Here is a 27,776-nt window from a genome sequence, read left to right as displayed (position 1 = left end):
GGGATGGGCACAGCTGTTCAAGCCGAGAGAGCAGTGCGAGTATATGATCTTTGGCCTCAATTTCCTCACCCATAAAATGGGGACAGTTTTACCTCCCGTTTAGGGTTGTCAGGAGAATTAAATGCAATTATATAAAGGAATGTGCTTTGAAAGTTTTTAACTTGATATATGAACATTAGTTACCATTTTCCAGCAAGCTCTCAAGAGGGCTAAATGGGCTGGTGGGGATGAGGAGGGCTTTGGTGCCTGTTGTGAGGTCCCTGCCCTGGGGGCCCCACGTTGGATGGGGCTGCAGAAGCCACCCCCTCACCTCTCCCTCCATCCTCTGCCACCTGCAGTACGTGTGGGACCGGATGCTGGGAGGCTTCAAGCACAAGAACTTCCGCACCCGGGAAGGCACGTGTCTTTGCCTGGTCGCCACACTCAACGTGTAAGTCTGATGGGGCCTCAGGGTGTCCTCGGCTGAGCTTTTATGCTTGTAACTTTTGGTTTTGAACTCATGGTATATTTACAGGAAGTTGTAGGGAAGCGTCCTGGGGTTGCCGCGCATGCACCTGCCGCCGCGCACCCACCTGTCGCCTCGTGTTGTCTGTAGGACAGGGTCCAGAGCAGCGAGTTGGTGTAGATATGGTCCACAGAGCTCGTTCAGGTTCCTCCAGTGACACATGCATGTCGTGTGTGCACAGCTCCGGCTAACTCACTGCCTTGTTCAAGGTGCAGACCCATGCCTCGCCCAGGCGTCCCTGCGCTGCTGCTCACCTGTTCTCCATCTCTGCGATGGTGTTCTTTCAGGAATGTTATGTGATTGGAATCACGCAGAACGTGATGCTTTTTTTCAACTCAGCCTAATTCCCTTGAGGTTGCATATATGTTGTTGCCTGAACTATATAGTTCATTCCTTTTTATTGCTGAGTAGGAGTCCCGTGTAGACGTATCATTGTTTGTTTAACCTTTCACCTGTTGTATCATTGTTTGTTTAACCTTTCACCTGTTGAAGGACATTTGAATAATTTCCAGTTTTTGGTTATTACAAATAAAGCTGTTAAGAACACACATGTACCTGTTTCTGCATGAGCAGAGGTTTTCGCTTCTCTTGGGTCAGTGCCCAAGGATGTGATTGCTGGGTCATTTGGTAAGTTCATTTTTATTTTTAAGAGAAACCGCCAAACTGTTTTCCAGAGTTGTCTGTACTATTTTGCATTCCCAGCAGCAGTGTATGAATCATTTAGTTTCTTTGTATCTTCGCTAGCACTGAGCGTTACCAGTGTTTTTTGTAACCATTCTGATCTGCGTGTAGTGCTGTGTCATTGTGGGTTTAATTTGAGTTTCCCTCATGACTGTTGATGTTGAACATTTTTTCATGTGCTTATTTGTAGGAGAGGCTTTTTTAAAATTAAAAATTTCAAATCACCTTTTCTGATTGTGAAAATACCATATAGTCACAGAAAACTTACATAAAGAAAATGATTATTGTCTATAATTCTGCCACCTTCAGCATTATCACTGTTAACATGTAGCATTTTGTTCCAGCCTTTACAGGAGTTACATTACTTTTAAAAACAAAATGGAGATTGTAACATTTATATCACTTTGTAAGTTTTTTCCCTCTTAATGTGCTAGACTTTTTAGGGCCATTAAATTTGGTCTCTGAAGCTTTTTTTTTTTTTTTTTTTTTCTCTTTTTCTTTTTGGGCTGCACCACACAGCATGCGGGATCTTAGTTCTGAGACCAGGGATCGAACCTGCACCCCCTGTAGTGGAAACGTGGAGTCTTAACCACTGGACCGCCAGGGAAGTCCCTGGTCTCTGAAGCTTTTAAAAAACGTTTCTAACCTTTGCTCACAGTAGTTCCACTTCTAAGAATTTATCCTAAGAGAGTACTCAGGGAGGAGTCTGAAAGTCGTCCTGACAGAGAATGTCTGGGACAGCGTTTGCTTTATAGCGGTGAACAGTTGCAGATAACTTAGCTGTTCCCCAGCAGGGCAGCGTTCAGTTGGTGTCCTCTCAGCCATTTATAGCAGTCTTTTCATCAAGTGGTTTTATTAACTGAATGGCTGCTGTAGCAGAGAGCTGCACAGAGGTGGGGTTAGGGGAGGCCCCCGGGACCTGTCGAGTAGCTGAGCGCAGAGTCGGGCAGAGTAGGAACCACCGCACGACAGATAGCGATGCCCAGACTGCCCAGATGGCAGGACCCCACTTGGGCACGGCTGGGGCTGGGGCCTGGCAGCGAAGGGCTGGGCCAGGTGGTGGCGCCCCAAGTGCGACGGGAGACTTGTGAGAGGCACTCACAGTTTTGCACTCTGTGCGGAGGGGCCGTGGGGGTGTGGGTTTATTTTGGAAGCAGATGGGGACGGGGAAGGGTGAGGAGCAAGCCTTGGTGGGAGGTGGTGACAGGGCGCCCCCGGGGGGGAGGGATGGGGGTGGGGGCGGGGAGGCAGCTTTCTCTTCCCCTGTTCCCACCACAGTAAAAGCACTCCTTTTGTTTCCAGCTCTGGAGCCCATGCGTTAACACTAAGCAAGATCGTGCCACATATATGTAACCTTCTCGGAGACCCAAACAGCCAGGTGAGTGTGTTTCGTGAGAAAGAAAAATCATTGGCTGTGGACAGTGCAGGTGCATTTTGGTGTTCTGTGTGTGCCTGGTAGGCGGGTGGGACTTCATTTATTTCTGCAGAACTCTGGGTGTTGTTAGAGATGATTGCTGTTAGTGCCCAGTAGCATTTATCAGGCATCTTCGGCAGATGTGGGGGCCATTCTGCCCTCCTCTACATGTTGGGATGGGCCCTCGCTAGCCTGTGAAGTGTTGTCATCCAGACCAGCTTCCAAGAGAAGATCACTGTGGTCCCCATCTGTGCAGCCAGAGGGGTGGGCGGGGGGAGGGGGCGAGGCTGATGGGGGAGCAGTGAGCACCTCCTGGGGTGGGGGAGGTGGGCTGGACTGCGGGGACTTCTCGGAGGTGATGGAAAGGGGCAGTGTTTTGCTTTGAGCAGCGGCCACGTTGGTGCATGCGACTGGAAACACCTCAGACTGACCTGTGTGTGTTATTGATATTTTATGTAAATGAAAACAAAAACCCAAAAAAGCCAGAGCACCAGTTCCCTAGTGTCAGGGTTGGTGAGCAGTGAGCAGGAAGCCCAGGCCCCAGTCGTGCCAGTTCTCTCTTGGGTCAGTTCTGCTTATCACTGAGAGCGCCATCTGTCACCTTGGCTCACACACCTGGTTAGATACAGGGGCTGAAAGTAGGACAGCAATTTAGAAAAGAATCGTGCACTTGACCCTTGAACAACATGGGATTGGAGCGCACAGGTCCACCTGCAAGCAGATGTCCAGTAGGAAACACCATGGTGCTACCTGCCCCTCCCGCCATTGTTGAGGGGTCCAGCATACAGGGTGGACAGCATCCAGTTCCAGCCTTGACTGGCGATGGCGGAAGTGTCCCCTGTAGAGGAGTCTGCTTTCCCTCCGCCATCCCCAGCTCAGCCCCGAGGGCCTTGGGGTCCGAATGCCGCGCTTTCCCTCATCCCTTCTCCTTCCTCGTCTCTGCCTTGTCCCAGTGGTGTGTCCCCCTCCTGTGTGCTCTGCTGTGCTCCCTCCCTTTGCTCACGCGCTCGCCAGGCTGTGCTCCTGGTCTCCCTCGCCTGAACCCACTCTCTTCTTTCCCCGCATCCTCTGTCCAGCCTCCGCTGAAAATACGTGATGTTGGAAAAGTCATTTTTAGATATTTGTATTTACCTAATCATACTTTATGTTCCACATCAATTTAAAAATAACTGAAGCTGCTTTTAAAAAGGCTTCTGAATTACTGGGTGGACTGTTTTGCCCCCTTAATGTCTTGTCTCCACTTTGTTTTCTGTGGAAAAAGGTCCTTTATGGAGGCCACATCTTGAGGCTGTCACTGCGACCACGTGGCGTCCTTTGGTAGAGCAGGAGAGCAGCCGGGCTGCTTGAGGCTCTTTGTTCCTCACTCAGGTGCTCACACTGGTCTGGCAGGTGACGAGTGTCCGTGCTGGGCCTGGGGAGGCAGAGAGTTTGGGTGAAGGAAGCTGGCTCAGTGGGCTGCTGACACACTGAGCACCCACGGAGCCCTTAGGAGGGTTTACCCGCAGAGAGAGAGAGAGAGAGAGACACACACACACACACACACACACACACACACACACGCGCGCGCGCGCGCGCGCACACACACACACACACACGCACACACACACACGCACGCCTCGTCTCCCCACCCCCGCTCCTCTGATGCTAAATAACCCACTTTATCATCCCTCCTTCTGGGGTGCGTCTATATGTCGCGTATGCTTGTGCTCCTGACATTTTCATCTTCTCGTCAGTGTTTCCTGCTGGTCTCTGAACCTTGAGGTTCGGGACTGTCCCGTCTCCCCTTTAGTGTCCTAGGACTGTCTTCCAGCCGCCTTAGGACTGAGTAGACGCCCCGTGGCTGCTTGAGCGGCGTGCCCCTCTTAGCCGTGGATGCCTCAGGCCGGAGAGTTCGTCTTGCCGGTGCTGTCACTGCACTGGGCTGCTGACGTGGTGGTCAGCTTCCATGCAGCTCTCAGTCCTCTGCGTGCGTGCGTGCGTGCGTGGAGCTCTGCATGGCCTGTGCCTGGTCGCTCACATCGACGGGACTAACCTTTAAGGGGAGCCCTGCAAACACTCCTGCCCCAGAGGCTGTGAATCTTTTGATGCGGGTCTGAGTGCAGAGTGACTCAGCCTCTCAGCGGCCATCTGTGCACAGGCTGTGAGTGGCTCAGGATGCTTAGGGTTGCTGAAAGTGACTGAAAATCACTCAGAGCAGCAGCGAAAATGTATTAGCTTGTGTGAAGGCAGCCCAGCCACACGCGTGTCCCGTATGCCTGACAGATGGAAGCCTGGTGCTCCTGTGTCCCTTTCCTGTTTTCAGCTTTTCTTTATTGAAAGGTTCAGACTTAGATAGAAGTGGAGAGAATGACCTACAGTATCCTCTTGTGCCCGTCCTCCGGCCTCAGCAGCTGAGCAGACACGGCCACTTCAGTGTCATCTCTTTCCCGCCCCTCCCCCTTGTTTGGGAGCAAAGTGTCTATTATTTTGAAGGAAATGTTAGACATCACTTCATTTAATTCTAAAATACTTCAAAAGATATGGGCTTTATCTCAACCCCCCACATAACCTTAACACCACATCACCTCCTGTCCCTTAAGAGCCACTGACTCTCTCGTGTCATTAAGTGCCCAGTCCACGTGCACGTCCCCCTAAGTGTCCTTGCCTTTAGCGTCCCCTGCATCTCCCATTCCAAGAGTGGAGAGACGTCTTCCAGGAGCTTTCCTCAGGTTTCCCATCTTGTCTCCTGCCCTGGTGTCAGCCCCATGTCAGGGAAGGGACCAGGGTCACGGGGTGGCTTTACACTTAGGAGACTTTATCTCCTGAGCCGAGAACAGGGTTTCCTCCTTTGGGGTGTGGGTTGCCAAGGAGGACGGGGACGTGGCCTCTGAGACAGCTGCTCAGTAGGGAGCCCCTTTGCCGAGTAAGGAAAACTCCAGTTCTGCCTGCAGACCTCTGACGTCACCTTCATAGCTGGCCCAAGCAGGCCTAAGGCAGTCAGAGGTCACTTCCGCAGGGCCTCCCCCACGGCCTGCCCCCCATTTTGCTGAGGAGTTTGATCCACATCTTCAAAGCCGAAAAGCATCTTGGGGTGTCTGAGGCCCAGCATTGATCTTAGAGCTTCCGAGCCCACCCTGGGCTGGGCTGGCCATGCTTAGAGAGGTGGGGGGCGGGGGAAGGAAGCCCCTGTTGAGGGTTTGACCGGCGCCTGAGAAGTGGGCGGGGTTGGGGACACCCTGTCTGTGGGGTAGGTGGCTGCAGGGGGCCAGGGTGGCTTTGGCTTCGTGTGGGTTTCCAGGTGTCCTCCCTCTCCCTGAGGGTGAAGTGCCCCATTGAGTTTTGGGCTGTGTAGGGAGCCCTTTTCTGCCACATGTTGGGGCGCAGCGTGGTGCAGTGAGGTGACTAGGCCCCAGCAGGCGGCCAGCCCCCCAGCCTCCACGCCCTCCTCTGCGTCACGGTCAGCAGTGGCCCCATGGGCGAAGGCCTCAAGTTCTATAGAGCCTTCAGCCAGGGTCTGGCAGGCGGAGCTTAATGTATAGGCCCCTTGTCTTCTATCCTAGTGGCCTGAGCTGTTGGGGTTCCTTTGCATGAAGCGTGGGCAGAAGCCGGGTGGGACCCACGTGGTGGGTGTGGAGGTGAATACTGCATGGTCCCGTCAGCCTGAACTGACTTGCGTTTAGGGAAACTTCCCTTCTCAATTAGATTAGAGTACTTTGTAGTGCCACAGACAATCTGTTCTGTGATTCTTGAATCAAGAGTTGTTTAGACCTTCAAATGCTCTCTGACCCTAGCTTTCTAAGCCTGAGGAATAGTTATTTAAAGGCTAAGGCTGTTGGTCTGAAAGATGTGGATAATACCAGTCCCACTGGCCATTGTGTAGAGTGTTTTATACACGTAGCCATGGGGCACAAACTGCTGGCCTGAAATTGACTTCAGCCTGCTGATTGGTGTGTGTGCACATACACACGTGTCTGCAGAATGATTTCATTTCATGTGTGGAGTTTGGGTGATTTTACATTTGGGAGATGTGTACTTCTGAGTTTTCTCAGAAGAGTGAGGGTGAGGCAGAGCTGTACCTGTGCCCCCATGGCCGTGTGCTGGCGGCCGCCTGCCTGAGGCTGCACGTCCCCTTCCCCGTGCCTGTGGATCCCCTGCCGGGGCCGCTGTGTACCCACCCTGCTCCTGCTTCATGTTACCTGCCTGGGCCGCGTAGCACCGCGGTTTGGCACCTGATAGGCAGCGAGAGATCTGTTGAATTGAATCCATTTTTTTTTTCCTTTCCATTATTTTTTTTAACCTCAAAGCAGCCTTCCACTTACGAAGGAGGAAATTGAGACTAAAACAGTTTAAATATTTTGTCCAAAATTATACAGCCTCTACATGGCCAAGCAGGTCCTCAGGGCTACTTTGACCCTAAGGCAAGTAGTTTTATTAATTAACTGAATGAATCAATGAATGAATGAATGAAAGAGTCTTTAAATTCTGTAGCGCTTTATAGTTTTTAAAAGTTTCACACCTGATTTCATATAATCTCATAATAACCCCTTTTCTCCACCACCCTATCGTGCCCCTCCCCCTTCTCTCTCCCCACGGCAACCACTAGTTTTTTCTCTATATATGGGAGTCTCACTCTTTCTTGTTTTAGTCACTAGTTTGTAGTGTTTTTTAGATTTCACATGTAAGTGATATGTTACAGTATTTATCTTTCTCTGTCCTACTTATTTCACATGTAATTTTTCCACTGAATGCCATAAACTCTTTATAGCCCAGACTTTGTAAGTAGCAGACAAGGTATCCATTGCTCTTTAAGGAGATCCTCAGTGTGGTTTGCTCTGGCTCTGATCAGATGTCATCGCTAGGAAGTAAGCAACGGTGATGCACTTGTGACCGATCCTCACGACATTGGCATTGACTGCCTTTGTAAGATGTGCACGTTTCAATGTGAAAATGTTTCCTAACATCAGAAGTTATTTCCTTTCCAAAATAAACGGGTACTCTCTACTAGTCAGCTCAGGCTGCCATAACAAAGTGCCGTAGACTGGGAGGCTTAAACCACAGAAATTGGTTTCTCGTGGTTCTGGAGGCCGGCGGTCCTGGATCAGAGTGCTGGAGTGGCTGAGGGCTCTCTTCCTGGCCCGCAGACACAGAGAGCTCTCCGGTGTCTCTCTCATGCAGACACCCCTCCTGTTGTGTCAGGCCCCACTCTTATGACCTCATTTAGCCTTAACCACCTTCTTTACAGGCCCGCCTCTAAGTGCAGTCACATCGCTGGTTACGGTGTCAACATATGAATCTTTTTGGGGGTGGGAGGGTCACACACACAATTTAGTGGGTAGCATCAGGTTTGGGGGGAGAAGATAATAAGAACCTAGGATTTGCCTTTTTCCATCACGAGGGGGAAAATTGTAAGTAAAATTACCTGTCGGATGCCGCTGCTACATCACAGGCATGTGCAGTGTTCAGGGCTGCCAGTTGTTTGTACCCTGCTTCTTTCCTCTCACCTTCCCTCTCTGTTTCTTTGATTTCATCGCTTGAGACCAAATCTAGGCTCGTATTGCTCCGCTGTCTTTCCTGCTGTTCTCCCCTCGTCACCCCCCGGGCACCCCCACGGGCTGGCCATTGGATTCAAAAAATATTTTTCTTCCCACCTTTTTATTGGCAAAATTTTAGACCTATAGAAAAATGGAAAGAGTAGTGTAGGGAACACCCAGATTTACCATTCAGCATTTTGTCGCGTTTGTGTTATATCTCAACATGGATACATATGCACGTACACACAGAGAGAGGAATAGAGTTTTTTTCCTTGAACCATTTGAAAGTATGTAGCACACATGGTCTTTTTACTCCTAGATACTTCAGTGTGTGTCTGCTAATAACAGGGATGTTTTTATATGATCACATGTCATTTTTACATCCAAGAAATTTAACATTGATACAGCTATAATGTTTGGTAGACATACAGCCCATATTCAACTTTCCCCAGGTTTTTTTGTATTTTTTTAAGTCCATTTTGTTTTTGAGCCTCATGTGTTGCTGCTTTCTCATTTCCTGTCTGTGTTTGGCCAGACGTGCTGCCTTGCTCTTCCCGAGGCACGTGCCGTGCTTCTCTGCTTCCAGGCCTCTGCCCAGGCTGCTTGCCTTGTCTGGAGCCTGTCTCGTTCCATCTTTCCCTGGTAAAATGCTATGTCTCTAAGCACATTTTAAGTGTTTCCTTCCTCTTCCATGAACTGTTTCTTGATATCCTCTGATATGCTAACTCCCTCCGCTAGACTGTGTGAGCTCTTTGTACTGTTTGTATAACATTTATTGCATCCTGCTCTGTATTAAATGTAGAATTTTTGGACCTTTCTCCCCATCTCCCTTTTAGAGGAGCTTCTTAAATGCAGGCTCTGTTGCTCCCCTAAGTATTTGTTTAATGGACCTACATCCAGAATGCTTTACATGGTGTTTTATTTATAGAATAATTCATTTATTTGTAGCATTCTGTATTTTGGAAAGGTGGTCTGAAAATCCTAGTTTCCAGACATCGTCTTAAAGGATGGAAAGAACTAATAGGTGTGGGCTGTACATAGGGATGGGATCTGAATTTCTTCTCCTCTTTGGAACCGTGCCCACAGAGTCAGAGCTGTCAAGCACAGCTTTGTCTGGTCCCTTGCCTCTGAGGGGTTATGTGGAGAGGCGCGCTGGTGAGTGGGTGATAAACGTGGGGTGTTGTATAGCCTGCTCTGTCGGCAGCAGGAAGCGCGGGGGATGACGCAGAGCAGCTGTAAGATCTCTTCTTTTACATCTAGGTTCGAGATGCAGCAATAAACAGCTTAGTGGAAATTTACAGACATGTAGGAGAACGTGTGAGGGCAGATCTCAGTAAGAAAGGATTGCCACAGTCCCGGTGAGTTCAGACTTTTTTCCTTTCTTCTGCCCTTTCCCCCCATACTCTCTCAGTTAACGTCTTGGTTTGTACTGCTTATTTTGTTGTGGGAATTTTACTGAAAGAATATATGGTGAGAGGATTGGTGATGGAGATCTCATCCAGATCATGTGTCGGGGCCCCCCTTTATCCCACTTGTTCAAAAGTAAGACTTTCTCACTAGACGTCCAGCCAGATGTCCTGCCACATACTTTTTAGAAGCATATTTAAAAGTGATTGGTGGTGAAAGAGTCAGCATTCTCTCGGCTCATATGGTTCTCCATTTTGTATACACACCACACCTCAGATAGTAGGGCCTTGGAATATGTTTGTTTGAATGAAGCCTTTCCAGGATGAGTCTGGATAGAAATGTATAAGTAATAATTCTGGAAAATGTCTTTGAAACGGTAGCTTTCTGGGCAAGAATGCCAGTCTCAATGTCCAGGTCTCCAGAGCGAGGAAATCATTGTCTTACCAGATCCAGGGCAACCTGAGTCCACGGATGTTTCTGTTGTAGGCGGAATTTTAAAAACGATGAAAAATCATTCATCTATGATTTTAATGACGATGAAGAAGTCTTACACCAAATGAATTCTAAGCCTTTTGCCCATCCATTTCCATTGTGGGAGAAAGTAATGTGAATACCCTGGGAAGTCAGGCCTGGGTGGGACTCTCAGAGCTGCTTGTGTGGGCCTGTTATTGTGTCCGCGGAGACGGCAGAGGCCTGGCGGCAGGAAGTGACCAGAGACATCACCCAGCTGGGAAGTCAGGGCCCAGACTGAAGTCCTGTTCTTCACTTTCTCCACCCCGTTCCACAAGAGAGCTTACGGAGCGTTGGGCACCTCGATGTGGGAGCCGTCTGCCTTGATGCCCCTCTTTTGGGTGACGGAGGTGGGCCTCGTACCCTGCAGTCGGGATGCCCCGAGCACGTGATGGGAGCAGGCTTCTTTGCCAAGAGTCACATCTGACCCCCGTGTTTCTCTCACCATGGCCCCTGTAATTTTTTTTTTAAATCACTACAATACTTTATAACAGTAGAAGGTGCTGGAAATACTCTGTGCTGGCAGACAGTGTGAGCCCTGGGAGAAGCTCTAGGAAGCTCGAGTCTTTCCACGCACAGGGTCAGCAGATGAGAATACAGCTATTTTTCATGTTTTTTACAAAAGGCAATCTGTGAGAAAAGGGTTTATAATTCCTGTATTTTATGAACCTCAACTTTCTGAGAACACTGAGGAGGGAGGCAGACTAGGAGGGGAGACCTGAGGGTGCAGGAGAGCAGGGGCCGGTGGGGGGAGGGGGGCTGTTTAGTGATGACATCAGCAGCATTGTTGGGGAAACAGCCCTGGGCTGGGAGCCCCTCCCCTGCTGCTGCAGGCGTCACCAGGCTGAGTAGCTCGCGGTGCGCCTGGGCCGTGACCGGCCTGTCTTTCCTGTGGGATTCATGTGTCTTGTTCGACGGTCGCTCTAGCAGCCAGCAGATGGGGAGGTGACATGGTGAAACTGAGATCTAGAGAGGTGGGCGTGGTGGGCAGTTCACGCCGAGCCGAGGGGGCCATCCTCCAGGGGCCTGCGTGCAGGGTCGGCCCGGGCGGCTGCCTGGAAACTGGACTGTGGGCCTTCCCACCGTGTCCACAGAGCGGGGTGGCAGCGGGTCATTGTGCCCCAGCGTGTCTGGTCCGTGGCCACCCACCTGCTTTCCTGCTGGGGTCTGGCGTTCGGGGAGCCTTAGGCAGGGGGGTGCTTGGGTGACCAGCCCCCGTAAACCCCGGCGCTCAGACTCCGCGAGCTTTCCTGGTGGCCGGCGTTGCATGCGTGTTGTCGCAGCTCGTGGCCGGGGGGCCTCTGTGTGCCCTGTGTGCCGCCCCTGGGAGAAGCTCTAGGAAGCTCGAGTCTGGTTTCCTGTGGCCTTCACCCCACACACCTTTTCTCTTTGCTGATTTTCCTTGTGTGCTTTTACTGTGATAATCGCAGCTGTGAGTGTGACTGTGCTGAGGCCTGTGAGTCCTCCTAGGGAACAGTGAAACCTGGGGCAGTCTTGGGGACCCCCACGGAGGATGATTTAGGTGAGGTCCCGGAACTGGGGTTAGAGCCTTCTCTTACAAACGCCCGGGCAGGTGGTTTTGTCGCAGTCACTCCCCACCCCGTTTTAAAAATAAATGTTAAAAAGAAGCTACAAAAGAGGGCCTCTGTGAACAGGAATGAGGGTTTCCATTATCTTGTGTTAGCTAAAACTTTCCTAAAAATTCTGGCCCAGAAGGAGACCATAGCCTAGGGAAATAGACCCACATCTTCACCACCATTGTAGAACTCTGGCAGACACAGTGCCTGCAGGGTTCCGCTGTTAGTTCTTTAAACACTTTTTTGAAAGCATTGGAAACTTTGTTTCTTTGTATTTATTACAAGATATACATAAGATCTAGCACTGTGAGGGTCAGAGGCTTTAGCCGCCACCTTAATTTTGTTGGGCATGTATCCAAATGGAACAAGACATGGAAAGAATCTCCTACCGTTGTTTGGGAAATTCAGTTATCTGCTCTTTGTGGCTCCAGGGAGCTGACTGGAATACTGGAATATTCCAGACTTCTTTTACATCATTACAGGGTTTTTTGGTTACTATGTGAGCATAGGAGAGTCTTCAGCCTGGCAAGATTCCATAGCACTAACAAAATATTGTGGACTTTGGTTAATGTTTTCTAAAACTTGCATTTAGTCCTGGAATAAAAATGTTACCCTCTTATGAGTTTGTTCATTGAGTGCTATATTTGAGGAGAAGATTAATTGTATCTCTAGGAAATACATGATGAAAAAGAATGCCTTCTTAATATCAGCTAACTGGCTTAGGTAATGAGAGTACTGATGTGATTTCGGCAGTAGTTTTCTTTGTCCATTTCAGAGTTGGGAAAAGAGACTCATACATTCTCAGCTTCACTTTGGAGGAGCTGGACTCATGCTTTGGGGCCAGGTGTTCAGTTGTTATTCGAGTATGTCATCTGCTACTGAAGTCACATTCATCCCGAGAAGGGAGTGAGGATGTTCAACCCAGTCTCCATCTTAGAAGATGTCTCCGCATGGGGGGCGGGGGGTCTCAGCACAGCTGAGCTGTGAACGGCATCAGCGTGGTATTCGGACATTTTCCGTTGTTTTACTCATTGCTTTCACAGTTCACACATGTGATGTGTTCAGAAAGCAAGTACTACATGATTCACTTCCAGCTGTCCGTTGTAAGATGCCTTATTGCTGTAGGGTATTTGAGAGACGTGCTTGGAACTAAGGAAAATGTCAGCGGGTGCCCTGACTCTCACTCTCCGAAGCTTCCCTTCACAGACAGGTGCTCTCAGCCTGCGTGGAACTCACCCCACTGTATATGCCAGAAAATATTTCTATTCAGTATGGTGTATTTTAGTTTGTGAAGCTTTGGTGAAAAGATCACTGGTGTTAAATTTCTTCTGGAATCATCGTTTGGGAACCAAGCTCGTGAAACAGCAGCTGCTTTAAATCTGATGATAGTTTAATTTCTAGATAGAGCTGAAGTGTATCAGTGGATGCATTGTAACTATTTGTAAAACTGTCCTTTGAACTACAGTTTTGAATAGCTCTCAAAATATTTGTTTATAGAAAACATTCATTAGACATTATTATCGAATGATTGTATTGTTAAGGGGAGAATTGAAGCTTTCTTATTTTTAATTCTAATTTGCTTGCTAAAGCTTTGGTGCTATAGGGAGGGCCCAGAGCAAAAGCAGATGAGAAATGTGCTCTGTAATATCTCCTCTCATTTTAAAATTTTATTTTCTGTCAGTCATTCATACACAGAAAGTTGACTAGATTTACAAGATACAATGAAAAAAGGGAATTCGGGGCTTCCTAGGTGGCGCAGTGGTTGGGAATCTGCCTGCCAATGCAGAGGACATGAGTTCGATCCCTGCTCCAGGAAGATCCCACATGCCGTGGAGCAACTAAGCCCGTGTGCCAAAAAAAAAAAAAAAAAAAAGGGAATTCCTTATCTCTCCTGCCATTTTTCCTCAGAGGCAAACACCATCAACAGTTTTGACTGACTTCTGTATCTGTGGCTCTGTCTCTAAATACTATGCGTGCACTGCTGCTTCTTAGCTTTGTGTTAACCTAAGAATTTTGCTTGTCCTGCACCAGTGCTGTCTACACATTGCTGAGGCAGGTACTCTCCTTGAGCCCGCCCTTCCAGTCCACAGCAGCCCCTCCGCTGCCTCTCGCTTACTTTATCATGCTCCGGGGGCTGCACTGCACCTTTCTCTGCAGGTGCGCCTGCTGCTTCTTGGGGACGACGTCTTTCTTGGTTTTGTCCCTCATCATAGTGGTGCGTATCCTCCAGTAGCTTTCTGAGAAAAGATGCGGAGAAGGAAAGGTTTTTCTTGAGTCTGAGAATATCTTTATTCTGTCTTGGTATTGAAAGTTTGTCAGGGTTTAGAAATGTAGGTTGGAAGTCCTCTTTTTCATCCAGAATGTTGAAGCTCATACCACCCCCCACGCCTGTGTCCCAGCTTTCAGTGTTTCTAGTGAGAATCCAAAGTCATTCTGATTCTTTATCACATGTCAGTAACCTTGCTTCTCTCTGTCCTCATTGTTTGTCTGAAACTTTATGATGATGGGTCTTATGTGAGTCTGTTTTCATTGTGCACTTGGAGGGCCTTTCAATCTGGAATGTCATGTTGTCTAGAGCTGGGCAAGTTTCTTTAAAAATATAATGACTGCTTGGACTAGTTGGTCCTCTGATTCTCTTATTTTTCTCTCCCATTTATAGCTTCACTATTTTGCCCTGTGAGTAATGCTGCTATGAAAAAGGGTGTACAAATATCTGTTCCATTCCCTGCTTGCAGTTCTTTTGGGTGTATACCCAGAAGTGGAATTGTTGGAGCTAGTGGTAATTCTGTGTTTAAGGTTTTTGAGGAACCGCCATTCTATTCTGTTCTGTAGCTGCTGCACCATTTTGCATTCCTGTCAGCAGTAAACATCCTTGCTGACAATAGTTGTTTTCTGTTTTGTTTTGTTTTGATAAATAGCCATCCTGATGACTTTCTCATTGTGGTTTTGACCCTCATAGAATTTTTGTGGGACCTTTGTTGAAAATCAGCTGACCACTAATATAAAGATTTCTTGGGAATTCCCTGGTGGTCCAGTGGTTAGGACTCTGCACTCTCACTGCCGATGGCCTGGGTTCAATACCTGATCAGGGAACTAAAATCTCATAAGCCTCTCAAAAAAGAAATTTCTCTCTGTAATCTTAGTTCTATTTCATTGATTTGTATGCCTCTCCTTCTGCTGGTAGCACACTGTCTTGATTAATGTACCTTCGTAGTAAATTTTGAAGTCCATGTTTGTTCTTCTTTTTAAAGATCATTTTGGCTATTCTGGGTGCCCTCTGTGTCCATGTGAATTTTAGGATGTATTTGTCAATTTCTGCAAAAAAGGACAACTGGGATTTTGGTAGGAACTGAATCTGTAATGAGTTTGGGGAATATTACCATCTTAACAACAATGTCTTCCAATCCATGAACATGGAATGTCTTTCCATTTTTAAAAGTCTTTATTACTTTCAACAATTGCTTAGTAGTGTCCAGTGGACAAGTCTTAGACTTTTAAAAAAATTTATTCCTATGTATTTTCTTTTGGTGCTATTATAAACAGAATTTATTTTCTTGATTTCAATTTCATATGGTTCATTGTTAATGTATAGAAATATAATTGATTTTTTTATATTGAGCTTGAATCCTGCAGCCTTGCTGAACTCCCTGGTTCCAGTGGTTTTGCCATGGACTTCTTGGGTTTTTAAATACAAGATAATTTCATCAAAAAACTCTCTGCCAGTAGAGAGAGTTTATTTCTTCCTTTCCAATCTAGGTGCCTTTTATTCCTCTTTTTTGCCTAAAAGGCCTGGCTAGAACTTCCAGTAAGATGTTGAATAGAAGTGGTGAGAGGGGACAGCATTTCCTATTCCTGATCTTAGAAGGAAAGCTTTCAGTCTCACATTGTAATTATAATGTTAGCTTTGGTTTTTTTTCTCTATGACTTTATGAGGTTGATAAAGTTTTATTCCTAGTTTCTTGAGTGTTTTTTCATAAAAGAGATGTTGGATTTTGTCGAATACTTTTTCTGTATCTACTGAGATGATTATATGACTTTGTTTTTTATTCTATTGATATGTTGTCTTATGTTAACTGATTTTCAGATATTAAACCAACTTTGCATTCCTAGGACAAATCCCACTTGGTTATGGTGTACAACTTTTTTTATTTCTGCTGGATTCATAAGGAGTATAGGTTCGTACTTTTCTCTTACTGTGATGTCTTGTCTGGTTTCGGTGTTATTGTAATATTAGCCTCATAGAAAGTGTTCCCTCCTCTTCTATTTTTAAGATCTATATAAATATTTTTTTAATGAGTAAACTTATTTTTTAGAGCAGTTTTAGTTTTATAGAAAAACTGGAAAGTACAAGGGAGTTTCCTTATTCTCTCCTCCCCCACCCAGCTTCCCCCATTCTCATCTATATTTTGAAAGAGTTTGTGAAGGATTGGTGCTAATTCTTTTTTAAACATTTGTTAGAATTCACCAAATGTGAGGCTATCTGGGCCTGGCCTTTGCTTTAGGGGTGCGCTTTGATTACTAAATTCAGTTTCTTTACTTGTTATGGGTCTATTCAGATTTTGTTTCTTCATGAGTCAGTTTTGGTAGTTTGTGTCTGTCTAGGAATTTGTCCATTTTTTCTAGGTTATCTGATTTTTCACATATTGTTGTTCATAGTGCTCTCTTGTGATCCTTTTTATTTTTGTAAGGACAGTAGTAATGTGCCTTCTTTCATATTTTTATTTCAGTAATTTGAGTCTTCTTTCTTCTGGTCTGTGTAGTTAAAGATTTGTCAAATTTGTTGATCAGAGAACTGCCTTTTGGTTTGTTGATTTTCTCTATTGTTTCTCTATTCCATATTTCATATATTCCTACTCTAGTCGTTATTATTTCCTTCCTTTTGCTTGATTTGCTTTGCTTTTTTTTTCTTCTCACAGTTTTTTAAAGGTGAAGGTTAAGTTACTGATTTGAGATCTTTTGTATTAATATAGGCATTTGGCCACATTTCAAAAGTTTTGGTATGTTGTACTTTTTTTTTGAAGTATAGTTGACATACAATATTATGTAAGTTACAGGTATACAATATAGTGATTCACAATTTTTAAAGATTATACTCCACTATAATTATTATAAAATATTGGCTGTATTTCCTTTGTTGTATGATATATCCTTATAGCTTATTTTATATGTAATAGTTTGTACTTCTTAATCCCCCATATCCCCCCCCCACTGGTAACCACTAATTCTCTATATCTGAGTCTGGTTTTTCATTTGTTATATTCACTAGTTTTTATTTTCTTTCTTTTCTTAGATTCCACATATAAGTGATATCATGCGGTATTTGTCTTTCTTTGATTTATTTCACTTGGTGTGTTGTACTTTCATTTTCATTCATCTCAAAGTGTTATCTAATTTTCCTTTTATTTTCATCTTTGACCAGTTTGTTATTAGGGCTGTTTTGTTAAATTCCTACATTATTTGTAACTTTCCCATTTGTTTGTTACTCCTTCCTAATTTTATCCTGTTGTGGTCATAGATCATAACTTCTGTGTTCTGTGGTTTCAGGTCTTTGAAATTTATTGGGGCTTGTTTTATAGCCCAGCATGTGGTCTGTCCTGGACCATGTGCACTTGAGAAGAATCTGTATTCTGTCATCTGTTACTGAAACGTGCAGTGTCGAAGTCTTCTGTTAATACTGATGAATTACCTATTTCTCTCTTCAGTTCTGTCACTTTTCGTTTCATATATTTTAGGGCTCTGTTCTTAGGTGCCTCTAACTATGTCTTCCTAATACATTGATCCTTTTAGCACTGTAAAATGTCCTTCTTTGTCCCCAGTAGCAGTTTTTGTCTTGAAGTCTGTACTGTCTGATATTAATATAACCACCCTGGGTCTCTCTTGAGCACTGTTTACATGAATTATCTTTTTACATCCTTTTACTTTTAAAAAATTAATATTTATCTTATTTATTTATTGGCTGCGCTGGGTCTTCATTGCTGCACGTGGGCTTTCTCTAGTTGTGGAGAGCAGGGGCTACTCTTTGTTGCAGTTCGTGGGCTTCTCATTGTGGTGGCTTCTTGTTGTGGAGCACGGGCTCTAGGTGCGTGGGCTTCAGTAGTTGTGGCATGGAGGCTCAATAGTTGTGGCTTGCAGGCTCTAGAGTGCAGGCTTAGTGGTTGTGGTGCATGGGCTTAGTTGCTCCACAGCATGTGGGATCTTCCTGGACCAGGGATCAAACCCATGTCCCCTGCATGGCAGGTGGATTCTTAATCACTGCACCACCAGGGAAGTCCTCATCCTTTTACTTTCAATCTTTGTGTCTTTGTGTCTAAAATGAATCCCTTATAGGTAGCATATAGTTGGGTCTTGTTTGCTTATTCAGCCTGAAAATCTTTGCCATTTAATTGAAGTGTTTGGGACTTCCTAGGTGGTACAGTGGGTAAGAATCCTCCTGCCAATGCAGGGGACACAGGTTTGACCCCTGCCCCCAAGAAGATACTACATGCCACGGAGCAACTAAGCCCATGTGCCACAACTATTGAGCCTGTGCTCTAAAGCCTGTGAGCTACAACTGTTGAGCCCATGTGCCGCAACTACTGAAGCCCACTCGCCTAGAGCCCGTGCTCTGCAACAAGAGAGGCCACCACAATGAGAAGCCCGCGCACCACAAGGAAGAGTAGCCCCTGCTTGCTGCAACTAGAGAAAGCCCATGTGCAGCAATGAAGACCCAACACAGCCAAAAAAATAAATAAATAAAATAAATAAATTAAAAAAAATAATTGAATTGTTTAATCCATTCGTATTTAATGTAGTGCTGATTTGTTTCTGGTATTTTATTTTGCTCTTTGTGTTGTGTATGTCATGACTTTTTTGTTTCTCTATTCTTCCATTACTGCCTTATTTTGTAATAAATATATTTTCTAGTGTGCCAGTTTAATATTTTTGCTTTTTGTTTTATGGAATTATTAGTGTTTGTTCTGGGGATTTCAATTAACATCTTAAATTATGGCAGTCTAGTTTGAATTATTTTTCTTAATTTTAGTATTGAAAACTTTAGTTCTACATAGCTGTTTTCTTCCTTCTTCTCTATTGCTGTTCTTGTTATGCAAATTACATCTTTGTAAATTATAAGCTAGCCAACATACAGTTTCATAATTATTGCTTTACACAGTATCCTTTTAAGTCATGTAGGACCAAAAGAGAATTAACAACAAAAAAATACATTTGCACTATCATTTATATTTACCTCTGTTTCATGTTTACCTTTATAGTTTTTGTCCTCCTGTTATCTGTGGGGAATGGGTTCCAGGACCCCTGTGGATGCCAAAAATCTAAGGATGCGCGAGTCTCTTATATAAAATGACATAGTGTTTGCGTATAGCCTATGCACATCCTCTTGTGTACTTTAAATCACCTCTAGATTACTTATAATACCTAATACAATGTAAATCCTATGTAAATAGTTGCTGGCATGTGGCAAATTCAAGTTTTCTTTTTTGAAACTTCCTAAAATAAAAAAAAATCTTTTTGGTCCACGGTTGGTTGAATCCCCACATGTGGAACCCACAGATGTGGAAGGCCGAACTTTAATAGGTGTTCTTTATGTCTTCATGTGGATTTGGGCTATTGTATTGTGTTCCTTCATTTCGATATGAAGGAGTCTGTTATTTTATTTTTTGCTTGTCGAGAAACGCCTTAAATTCTCTTTCATTCCCCCCACCCTGGCACCCCAAGTCTGCACTATATTATATTGGTTGTATCATTTCATGTAAAGACTGAAATATTTTTGGTCCAGAGAGGATTCTCTGTTTCATTTTAGAAGGGTAGTTTTGTTGATGTAGAATTCTTGGTTGAGATTTTTAGTTTCAGGACTTTGAACGTATTATCCCCAGCTGCCTGGCCTCCATTGTCTTTAATGAAAAATCAGTTGCTAATCTTATTGGGGAGCTCTTGTACGTGATGAATGGCTTCTTTACTGTTGTTTTCAAGGTGTTCTCTTTGTTTTTCCCTTTAATCCTTTGTTTACTATGCGTCTAGGTTAGGATCTCTTTTAAGTTCATCCTATTGGCAGTTTGTTGAGCTTTGTGAATCTGGAACGTTTCTGGTCATTATTTCTTCACATATTCTCTTTTTCCCTGTCCCCTCTCCTTCTGGGATTCCCATTAAGTGTATGTTGCTATAGTAAGAAGATAATTTCTTAGGCTCTGTTTACTTATTTTTTTCCCTGTTCACTTTTCTTCTGTTTCTCAGACATGATAGTGTCAATTGACTCATCTTCATGTTTTCTCCTGCTTTTCTCCCAAATCCATCAAATTACTGTTGAGCCTCTCTAGTGAATTGTTCATTTTTCATTTAATTATGAATGTTTAATTTCATTTTGAGAATTTCTATATGATTCTTATATTTTCTATCTCTTCATTGATATTTTCTGTTTGGTGAGACTATGGTTCTTATATTTTCTTTAGTTCTTTAGAAATTTCCTTTATTTCTTTAAACACATTAATAATGGTTGATTTCAAGCATTCATCTAGTTAGTCCTTTTTTTTTTTTTTTTTTTTTGGGCACACGGGCTTAGTTGCTCCGTGGCATGTGGGATCTTCCTGGAGCTGGGATCGAACCTGTGACCTCTGCATTGTCAGGTGGATTCTTAACCACTGCGCCACCTAGGAAGCCCCTAGTTAGTCCTTTAAGGATAGTTTCTGTGACGGATTTTTTCCCTCTGCGGATGGGCCGTGTTTACTTGTTTCTCTTTGTATCTCATGATTTTTTGTTGAAACTGATTATTTAAAATTTTGTGTCAACTTTGGAGATCACATTCTTCACCCCTCTCCAGGCTTGCTGTTGTTGATGTTTATTGTTTTTGTTGCTGATTGCTTGTTTAGTGACTTATCTGAACTGGTTCTGTAAAGTCTGTATTTTGGGTTGTGTGTGGCTGCTGTAATCGACGATGCTTGGCTAGGTATTCAGCTAACGGTTGGACAGAGGTTTCCTTCACTGCCTTTGCTGAGGGCTCTCTGTGTGTTGGGACGTGCTTTCAGTGTTCTGACAGGCAGTGCACACATATCTGTGTTTGTACATCTTTACTGCCTGCTTGTGTCTGTGCAGTGTGTCGAGGCCAGCCACAGGTGAGTCATTAGTGCCTTGGGTCCATCTCGGGTACGCACACAGCCTCGCCCGTATACGTGATCTTCTAGATTCCCAGGAATGTGTCAGAGCTTTTCAGAGTTTCCTGAGAACATCTTATCCTCCAGTTTTTCCTTATAAGTTTTTTGGTCAGTTTCTTTTCCCCGGTGGTTGTTGCCATCTCAGGCAGCTGCCATGTTGAACGGTTGTTGCAGATTCTTTTTGATTGTGGTCTCGCACTGAGCATGCTCTGAGTGAGGTGCAGTAAAGACAGGCACTGTGAATGGGGGCTCAGGGATATTCCGGACAGGTCAGATAATGACAGTTCTCTGGGAATGGGAATTCTTACGGGGCTCCAGACATTCAACTTTTTCTAGTGGTTGTGAGGCTGCTGGTTTTCAGCCTGAGTTGGAGATGGCAATAGGGTGCTGCAAAAGCAGTGGAAAGCTTGCTGTACTTACCAAGAGTCAGCCTTTTTGGCTGAAGAATGCTTGGATTGTTGTAAGCCTTTGTTTAATTTCCAGAGTTTTGGAAAACTTGATTTTGCCAGTGTTTTCTTTGCTTCTTCGGAGGAGCAAATTTTCAGAGGTCCTTATGGTGCCATTTTGAAGGGCTTCCCCACGTTTGCTTTTACCATGATAACATTTCCTCATCTCTGTGGAAATATGTCATGTAGTAATTAAACCGTTCGTTGTCTTTTCTCAGAATTGGGATTTTAGGGTATGTGTGTGTTCATTTTGATCTCTTTCATTTTAGAAGTTTTGCTCACATATCTTATAATCCTTGGTTGCCTGCTCATATTTAAGAGTAGTGGGCTGAAAAGCCAACTATAAGCTCTGAGTGTACGGGTGGAGCTTGTTTACCGTAAGATTTTTAGTATTTGCTTGTAGGAAATTATTTTAAATTTATATTATAAAATATTCTAGGAAGGGGTAATTAGACCTAAGTCTTACAGTAAAATAAACACCAGTTGCATTGAAGAGTTGAATATAAAATTTAAATTCAGAAAAACCAGGGGAAAATGGTATTGGGTTATTTGTCAAACTAGGAAGAAATTTCTTTCATATTTGAAATCCAAAGATTTACAATTTAAAAAGTGCAAAAAAATTGGTGGCTTCAGAGAGTAATCATTAGTTAATGTATTCAGTGTCTTTGTACATGTAAAACTCACGCTTCCAGACTTGTGCAAATTGGTAGGTCCCGAGAGAGGCATTTTGTATTGCTGTGCTCAGAGCTAGGAGATGAAAGCCATTCCTAAGGGAGGTTTGGTTGGTGTTGGGCTGTCATGGAGCCAGGCTGCTGCTCTCAGGAGGTGTTCATCTTGGCAGAAGCCATGGTCTAGGTACCTACTGAGACAGGAGTGTGGAAGCAGGGGGAAGCGTGCCTACCCGAAGTAATTCTGCATCAAGGTGCAGGTGCCACAATGGTGATCATTTAGCTTTTCCAGCCTTGGTAGTTTGGTCCTGCTGGTTGTGGGTAATGTGGCCACAGTGAGTAGACATTACCTAGATCTACAGAGTCTACAGATGCTTCCACAGTTGCCATTGATAATGGTGAACACTCTCCCAGGAATGGAGGAAATACTGCCCCCTCCCAGTAATTTCAGGGACAACCAGCTGGAGGTACCCTTTGTCCCCGATGCGCAGACTTGCAGACATGCTCATGTCAGAGGGTGTGATTGTGATGCAATACTTGGTCACAGCAGGCCCCGGCAATCTGTGTTGGGAAGTTATTTGTGGGCTTGTTAAGCCAGTGAGGATCTTTGTTACTTATGAAAGGGAAGGTGATGGAAACATCATAAGAACTTGATTCTAAGGCACCTTTCCAGATATTTAGTCACCACGGGAGTTGAAAGTGAGTGGTAGCTTTTACTCATCTGGTCCTAGGATGACAAATAGAGCTTTAATTCAGTGCTGACTTTGATTCATTGGTAGTAGCTGCCTGGAGCAGTTTTGAGAAGGATTCTGAGGCTACATCTGGGCTTAGATGGAAAGATGAGTTGAAAAGATCAGTATCCGCCATGGGACAGGAAGCAGGAGAGGCCGCGTGCCAAGCTGGTTGATCCCCTTCGTTTACCTCTGTTGCTGATGAGTATTTTTGGCTCCTCTTGCTTAGAATGTCACAGTCTAAGTAGAATAGAACGAAGTAGAGGTAAGTAGGAGCTCTAGAGGGTGGGACCTTCCCACACTCAGCATCTAGCTAGCTCAGTGCCAACTCAGCAAGTGAATGAGTGCATGAGCTGAGACCAGAGTGCGTGAATTACCTAGTTTTCCACCTTGAGGGCGGGGTCGGGCCCAGGCTCCAGCCCTCTCACGTGGTGATGTCACCCTCCTGCATGACGTGATGCGTGGTGTGCACAAAATAGCACAGATAGTATAGGTCCCATCCCCGTTCCCAGAGGGCTTCCATCCTGGCTGGGAAGAAAATCAGACATGATTGAAATGATTAGAGCGTGTATGCAGGCTGGTTTGGAAGCAAGTGCTCCCATTTCTAGTCTGCTCCCTGAGATGGGTGGCTTAGGTTTGAATGCAAAAGTGCATGACTTTGGAATCTCAGCCTTTACGCTTATTCTAATATATCTATGTTTCACTTGGGAAAGGCCTCTTTTTTTCTTGACTTTTCCCATAAGGTAAGATCTCCCCCCTCCCCCCCCATTTTCCTCTCATTTTTGGTGTCACTAGGGTGGAATATTTGGACTGGTTAAGGAGTTTTGCTTCTTTTAAAAATGTCAAGGTGAAAACGATCCATTAATAGAAAATACACGTCATGCAGATTTTTAAGCTGACGATTATCCAGTCCCAACGTTTGCTTTTAGAGAAATTATAGCATTTATAAAATAAGCAAAAGTCACAGAAAAGCCTTTGTATTGTAATAGCAAAGTATTTTGAAAATCTTTATCCTAAGTGATCAGCAGTCTGTGCTTAGATAGGAATAGGAGAAATACACACTTTCCGTGATGTGTGCATTTTTGTGTAGGGCTTAATGTCTGAGAGCCTGGGCTCTGGGTTCTTACTGTCAGGGCTGGCATCTCTACCCTGACCAGCTGTGTCACCTTAAGTAAGGGGGTCTCGATCTCCTCATCTGTAAAATGGCAATGTTGATAACCCCTTATACAGCTGTTACAAGAATTACGGAGATCTTTCAGGTAGAGCGTAGGTCAGTGCTTGGCTAGTAAGAAGCAAGTGCTCACTTACTGTTGGCTGTTGCTGATGGTGTTAGCAAAGCTACTGCTATTGTTACATGGGTCTGTTATCGACGAGTGAGACTCAAGTTCAGTGTATACTGTGATTGTGACTATATTAATATAATTGTGATTAACTATAAACAGTGATGGTTAATAGTTTGCATAATATATATTTGTATTTTTTTCGTACAGGTTGAATGTAATTTTTACAAAATTTGATGAAGTCCAAAAGTCTGGAAACATGATACAGTCTGCAAATGGTGAGTAGAAAAAGCAACCATTCTACTTTTGCTTTTTCAGTTTTGCTTTTAGCATAAGTATTACTTATGCTATATACTAGTCCTGAGCAGCTGAATTTGATATTTTGATAAGAGTTTTTAGGTCTTAAGATCTAGGTCTTAAGATTTAACCTCCATTTACCTACTTTCCCAAGCTGGAAGCTATGGAGTTGTCATTGACTTTCTTTTATAACCTACACTGAATCCATCAGCTAATCCTGTTTTCATTTTTAAAAATAAATCTAGAATCCCAAAGATTCGCAGCGTAACTGTTAACTCTCCTCTTAGTCGAAGCCATCACGGTCTTTTACCTGCACCCCTGTGGTAGCCTCCAGACCAAAAGTCTCGCTTTTATTTTCTCCCAGCCCCTCAAGTCTGTTTCTCACTCAGCAGCCAGAGTGAGCCTGTTAGAATGTAGCACAAGTGATGTTAATTCCTTTTCATCGGAATCCTCCAGAGGTGTCCCATCGCAGGGGCTCACGGTGTCCCACCGGGCCCTGCAGAACCTGCTACAGCCCCCATTCTGAGATCATCTTGTATTGTTCTTCCTGAAAGTTCTCTTGGTTCCAGCCCCGTTGGCTTCCTTGCTGATTTTTCACATTCTTCTCCTGCTTCAGGGCCCCTGTGGTTAAAGCTGCTTCTGCTTGAGACACTTGTCTGCAGCTGTCACTAGGGCCTCCTCCTTGTTCCACCCAGGGCTCAGCTGCAGGCTCGCGTCAGTGCACAGGCGTCCGGAACAGCACGCCCAGTGTTGGAAGGGAACGCTTTCTGCCCTCCCCCGGCTTGATTTTCCTTCTTAATGAATACTACTACAAAACTACTTTTTTGTTTTTTTTTCATGAGGGCAAGAACTTTGTTTTATTCTCTTCTCTATCCTTAGTACCTTTTGGAAGTCATCAGAAAGTCCATTGCCAACAGGAGCTCTTCTAGTGTTGGGTATATCTTGTTTCATGGCTATTTCAGGATTGCTAGGGGGTCTTAGATCATAGCGTAGATTTCAAATTTTGACTATCCTGAGGTTGTTAAGAGTGTGAGTGATTTCCCCCAAAGTGACATAGTACATGAGGGCACAGCGGGAAACAGAATACAGATCTTTTGACTCACACTCTGGCTGTGTACCCATCGTTACCAGTAGGGAATTTGTCTTTCAATGTCATGTTTCTTATAAAATGCTTTATTTTATTTCTTTTTCATACATTTGTGAAACATTACAATATTAAAAGAAAAAAGATTAATTATGATTCTGCTGTCACCAGCAAATCACGTTTCATTTTTCTGTATTATCATCTAATTAATTTTCCTATAACTCTATGGTTCGTGTGCAGTTTTAACCCTGGCGTAATTTCTTCATATTTCCCTCTACTTTTATATATACTTCTGCGTGTGCTTTAAACTGTATCATTGGTAGAGCTGAGACCAGTGATGAGAAGTGGGTTGATGGTGTGTGTGGGCAGGACTGTCCAGGTAGTTGTTAGACACGTGCTTTTAATTTTGTGTGTTTGTATAGTTTGTGTGGTTTTCCAGTTTAAAACTTGTTGGCACCAAGATAGAAAGTAATGGACAAGGAGGTAGCATTGGTGGCAGAAAAGCGAGTTTGTGCTTCATGCCTTTATTATATATGAGACAGAATCTCATTATAGTGCTGGCATTGGAGAGAAAGACCATATCCATGTTGGAGGCCTTGCCTGGAAGATTAGATATACACACTGCATGAGTATTTTTCCCTCAGTTTTGTTGAGAAGTAATTGATATACATCACTGTATAAGTTTAAGGGATACAGCATGATGGCTTGATTTACATATATTTCGAATATTCTGTGAGTTTTAATGAACACGACATTATGATTTAATCATCAGAATACCAAAACGCTGTGGCATTGGGTGCATCCCAGCAGCATTTTATTCTAATTGTCCAGGTGTGAATACTGCCCCCAATTTCCTTGTTTTTGTGGGATGTGCATGTGTGTGTGTGTGTGCCCCTTTATGTATGTGTAGGGGTAGGGTTGAGGATGGAAACAGTCCTGTTAGGCCTCTGTGTTAAAAAAGAATAGATTGTAAGAAAGCCTTGACTCAAAATTTATTAGAGACCTGTTCAGCTTTTTACTGTAGAGGCATGCTTAGGAGATATTGTGTTTGGTTCCAGACCACTGCAGTAAAGTAAATATTGCAGTAAAGTGGGTCACATGAAGTTTTTGGTTTCCCAGGGAATGTGAAAGTTATGTTTACTCCATACTGTAGTCTTTTAAGTGTGTGATAGCATTATACGTGAACAAAAATTGCAATGTACATACCTTAATTAAAAAATACTTTATTGCTAAAAAATGCTAAACATCATCTGACCCTTCAGCGAGTCATAGTCTTCTTCCAATAGTAACATCAGAGATCACAGATCACCATAACAATACAGTAATAAGGGAAAAGTTTGAAATATTGTATTACCAAAATGTGACATGGAGACATAAAGTGAGCAAGTGCTGTTTGGGAAAATGGCTTCAATATATTTGCTTGACACAGGTTTGCCACAAACCCTTCAATTTGTAAAAACAAAACAAAACAGCAGCAACAACAACAAAAAATACGCTGTACCTGCAAAGCACAGTAAAGCAAAGCCTACTAAAACAAGGTATGCCAAAGAGTTACTCTTTTAATTGTTAGACTCAGAATAGAATAACGTAAAGGCATATGTATAAACGTTTTAGAATTCTTGACCTACATAACTTGGTCTCTCATCAGTAACTTTGGGAGATCAGTAAGATGTTTAATCACTGTCAAAAAATAAACCACCTAATTTTCTTCTCTGCTAGAGTCATGGAACATTTAGGTAGCATGGAAAAACTGTAGCAGCAGCAGGACAAAACTCAGCCTCCCGCTTCTCCTTTTGGTTTATTTGCCCACTGACTCCCAGTGTAACTGTTCTTTGAACTCTTCTGGACTTCAGACCATTGACTGTTCAACTTTTTTCTCAACTCATCCACCCTCTGCTTTCTCCTGCTTGCTCTTTATATGGCATGTATTTCAACCTTTCTGAACTTTCTTGTTAGTTCTAGGAGTTTTTGTCGATTCCTTGGGATTTTCTGTGTAGGCAGTCATGTCATCTGCACACAGGAACAGTGTTGTCTCTTTCAGATTGGTATACTTTTTATTTCCTTTTCTTGCCTTCTTGCACTGGCTAGAACTTTTGCCGTACATAAAATAAGAGTGGTGGGAGTGGGCCTCCTTGCCTGGTTCCCAATCGTAGGTTTTTCACAACTTAATTTGATGTTAACTGTAGGTTTTTTTGTTCATTAGTAAGATGAGGTAGTTCTCAACTATTCCTATTTATCTGAGTTTTTATCACGAATGGGTGTTGGATTTTTTTCTGAAATCATCATCATATTTTAAATATTAAAATATAATTCATACCAAAAACTCACCTTTTTAAAGTGCATAATTAAGTGGTTTTTCATATATTCAGAAAATTGTGCAGTTATCACCACTGTTAATTCCAGAATACTGGCATCAGCCCCAAGAAAACCTGTGCCCGTTAGCCCTGACTATTTCCCTGTCCTTCCAGTCCTGACAGCCTACCTTCCATCTCTGTGGATTTGCCTTTTCTGGACATTTTATGT

At 44.1% G+C, this 27,776-nt stretch overlaps 1 protein-coding gene across 1 annotated transcript in view; it reads left to right on the top strand.

The window, feature by feature from the left end:
• The window catches only part of CLASP1 (cytoplasmic linker associated protein 1), a 265,864-nt gene that overhangs the window by 94,749 nt on the left and 143,339 nt on the right, over positions 1-27,776 (top strand). Inside the window, exons 5-8 of the mRNA XM_057745852.1 lie at positions 339-430; positions 2,489-2,564; positions 9,371-9,468; positions 24,083-24,150. Of these exons, the coding sequence (XP_057601835.1) occupies positions 339-430; positions 2,489-2,564; positions 9,371-9,468; positions 24,083-24,150 (334 nt within the window). The remainder of the gene's footprint in view (positions 1-338; positions 431-2,488; positions 2,565-9,370; positions 9,469-24,082; positions 24,151-27,776) is intronic.

Source organism: Hippopotamus amphibius, chromosome 8 (genome assembly GCF_030028045.1).
Source record: "Hippopotamus amphibius kiboko isolate mHipAmp2 chromosome 8, mHipAmp2.hap2, whole genome shotgun sequence".
Classification (NCBI taxonomy): domain Eukaryota; kingdom Metazoa; phylum Chordata; class Mammalia; order Artiodactyla; family Hippopotamidae; genus Hippopotamus; species Hippopotamus amphibius.
The sequence above is the reverse complement of the archived record's forward strand: the minus strand, read 5'-3'. Positions and strand labels throughout refer to the sequence as shown.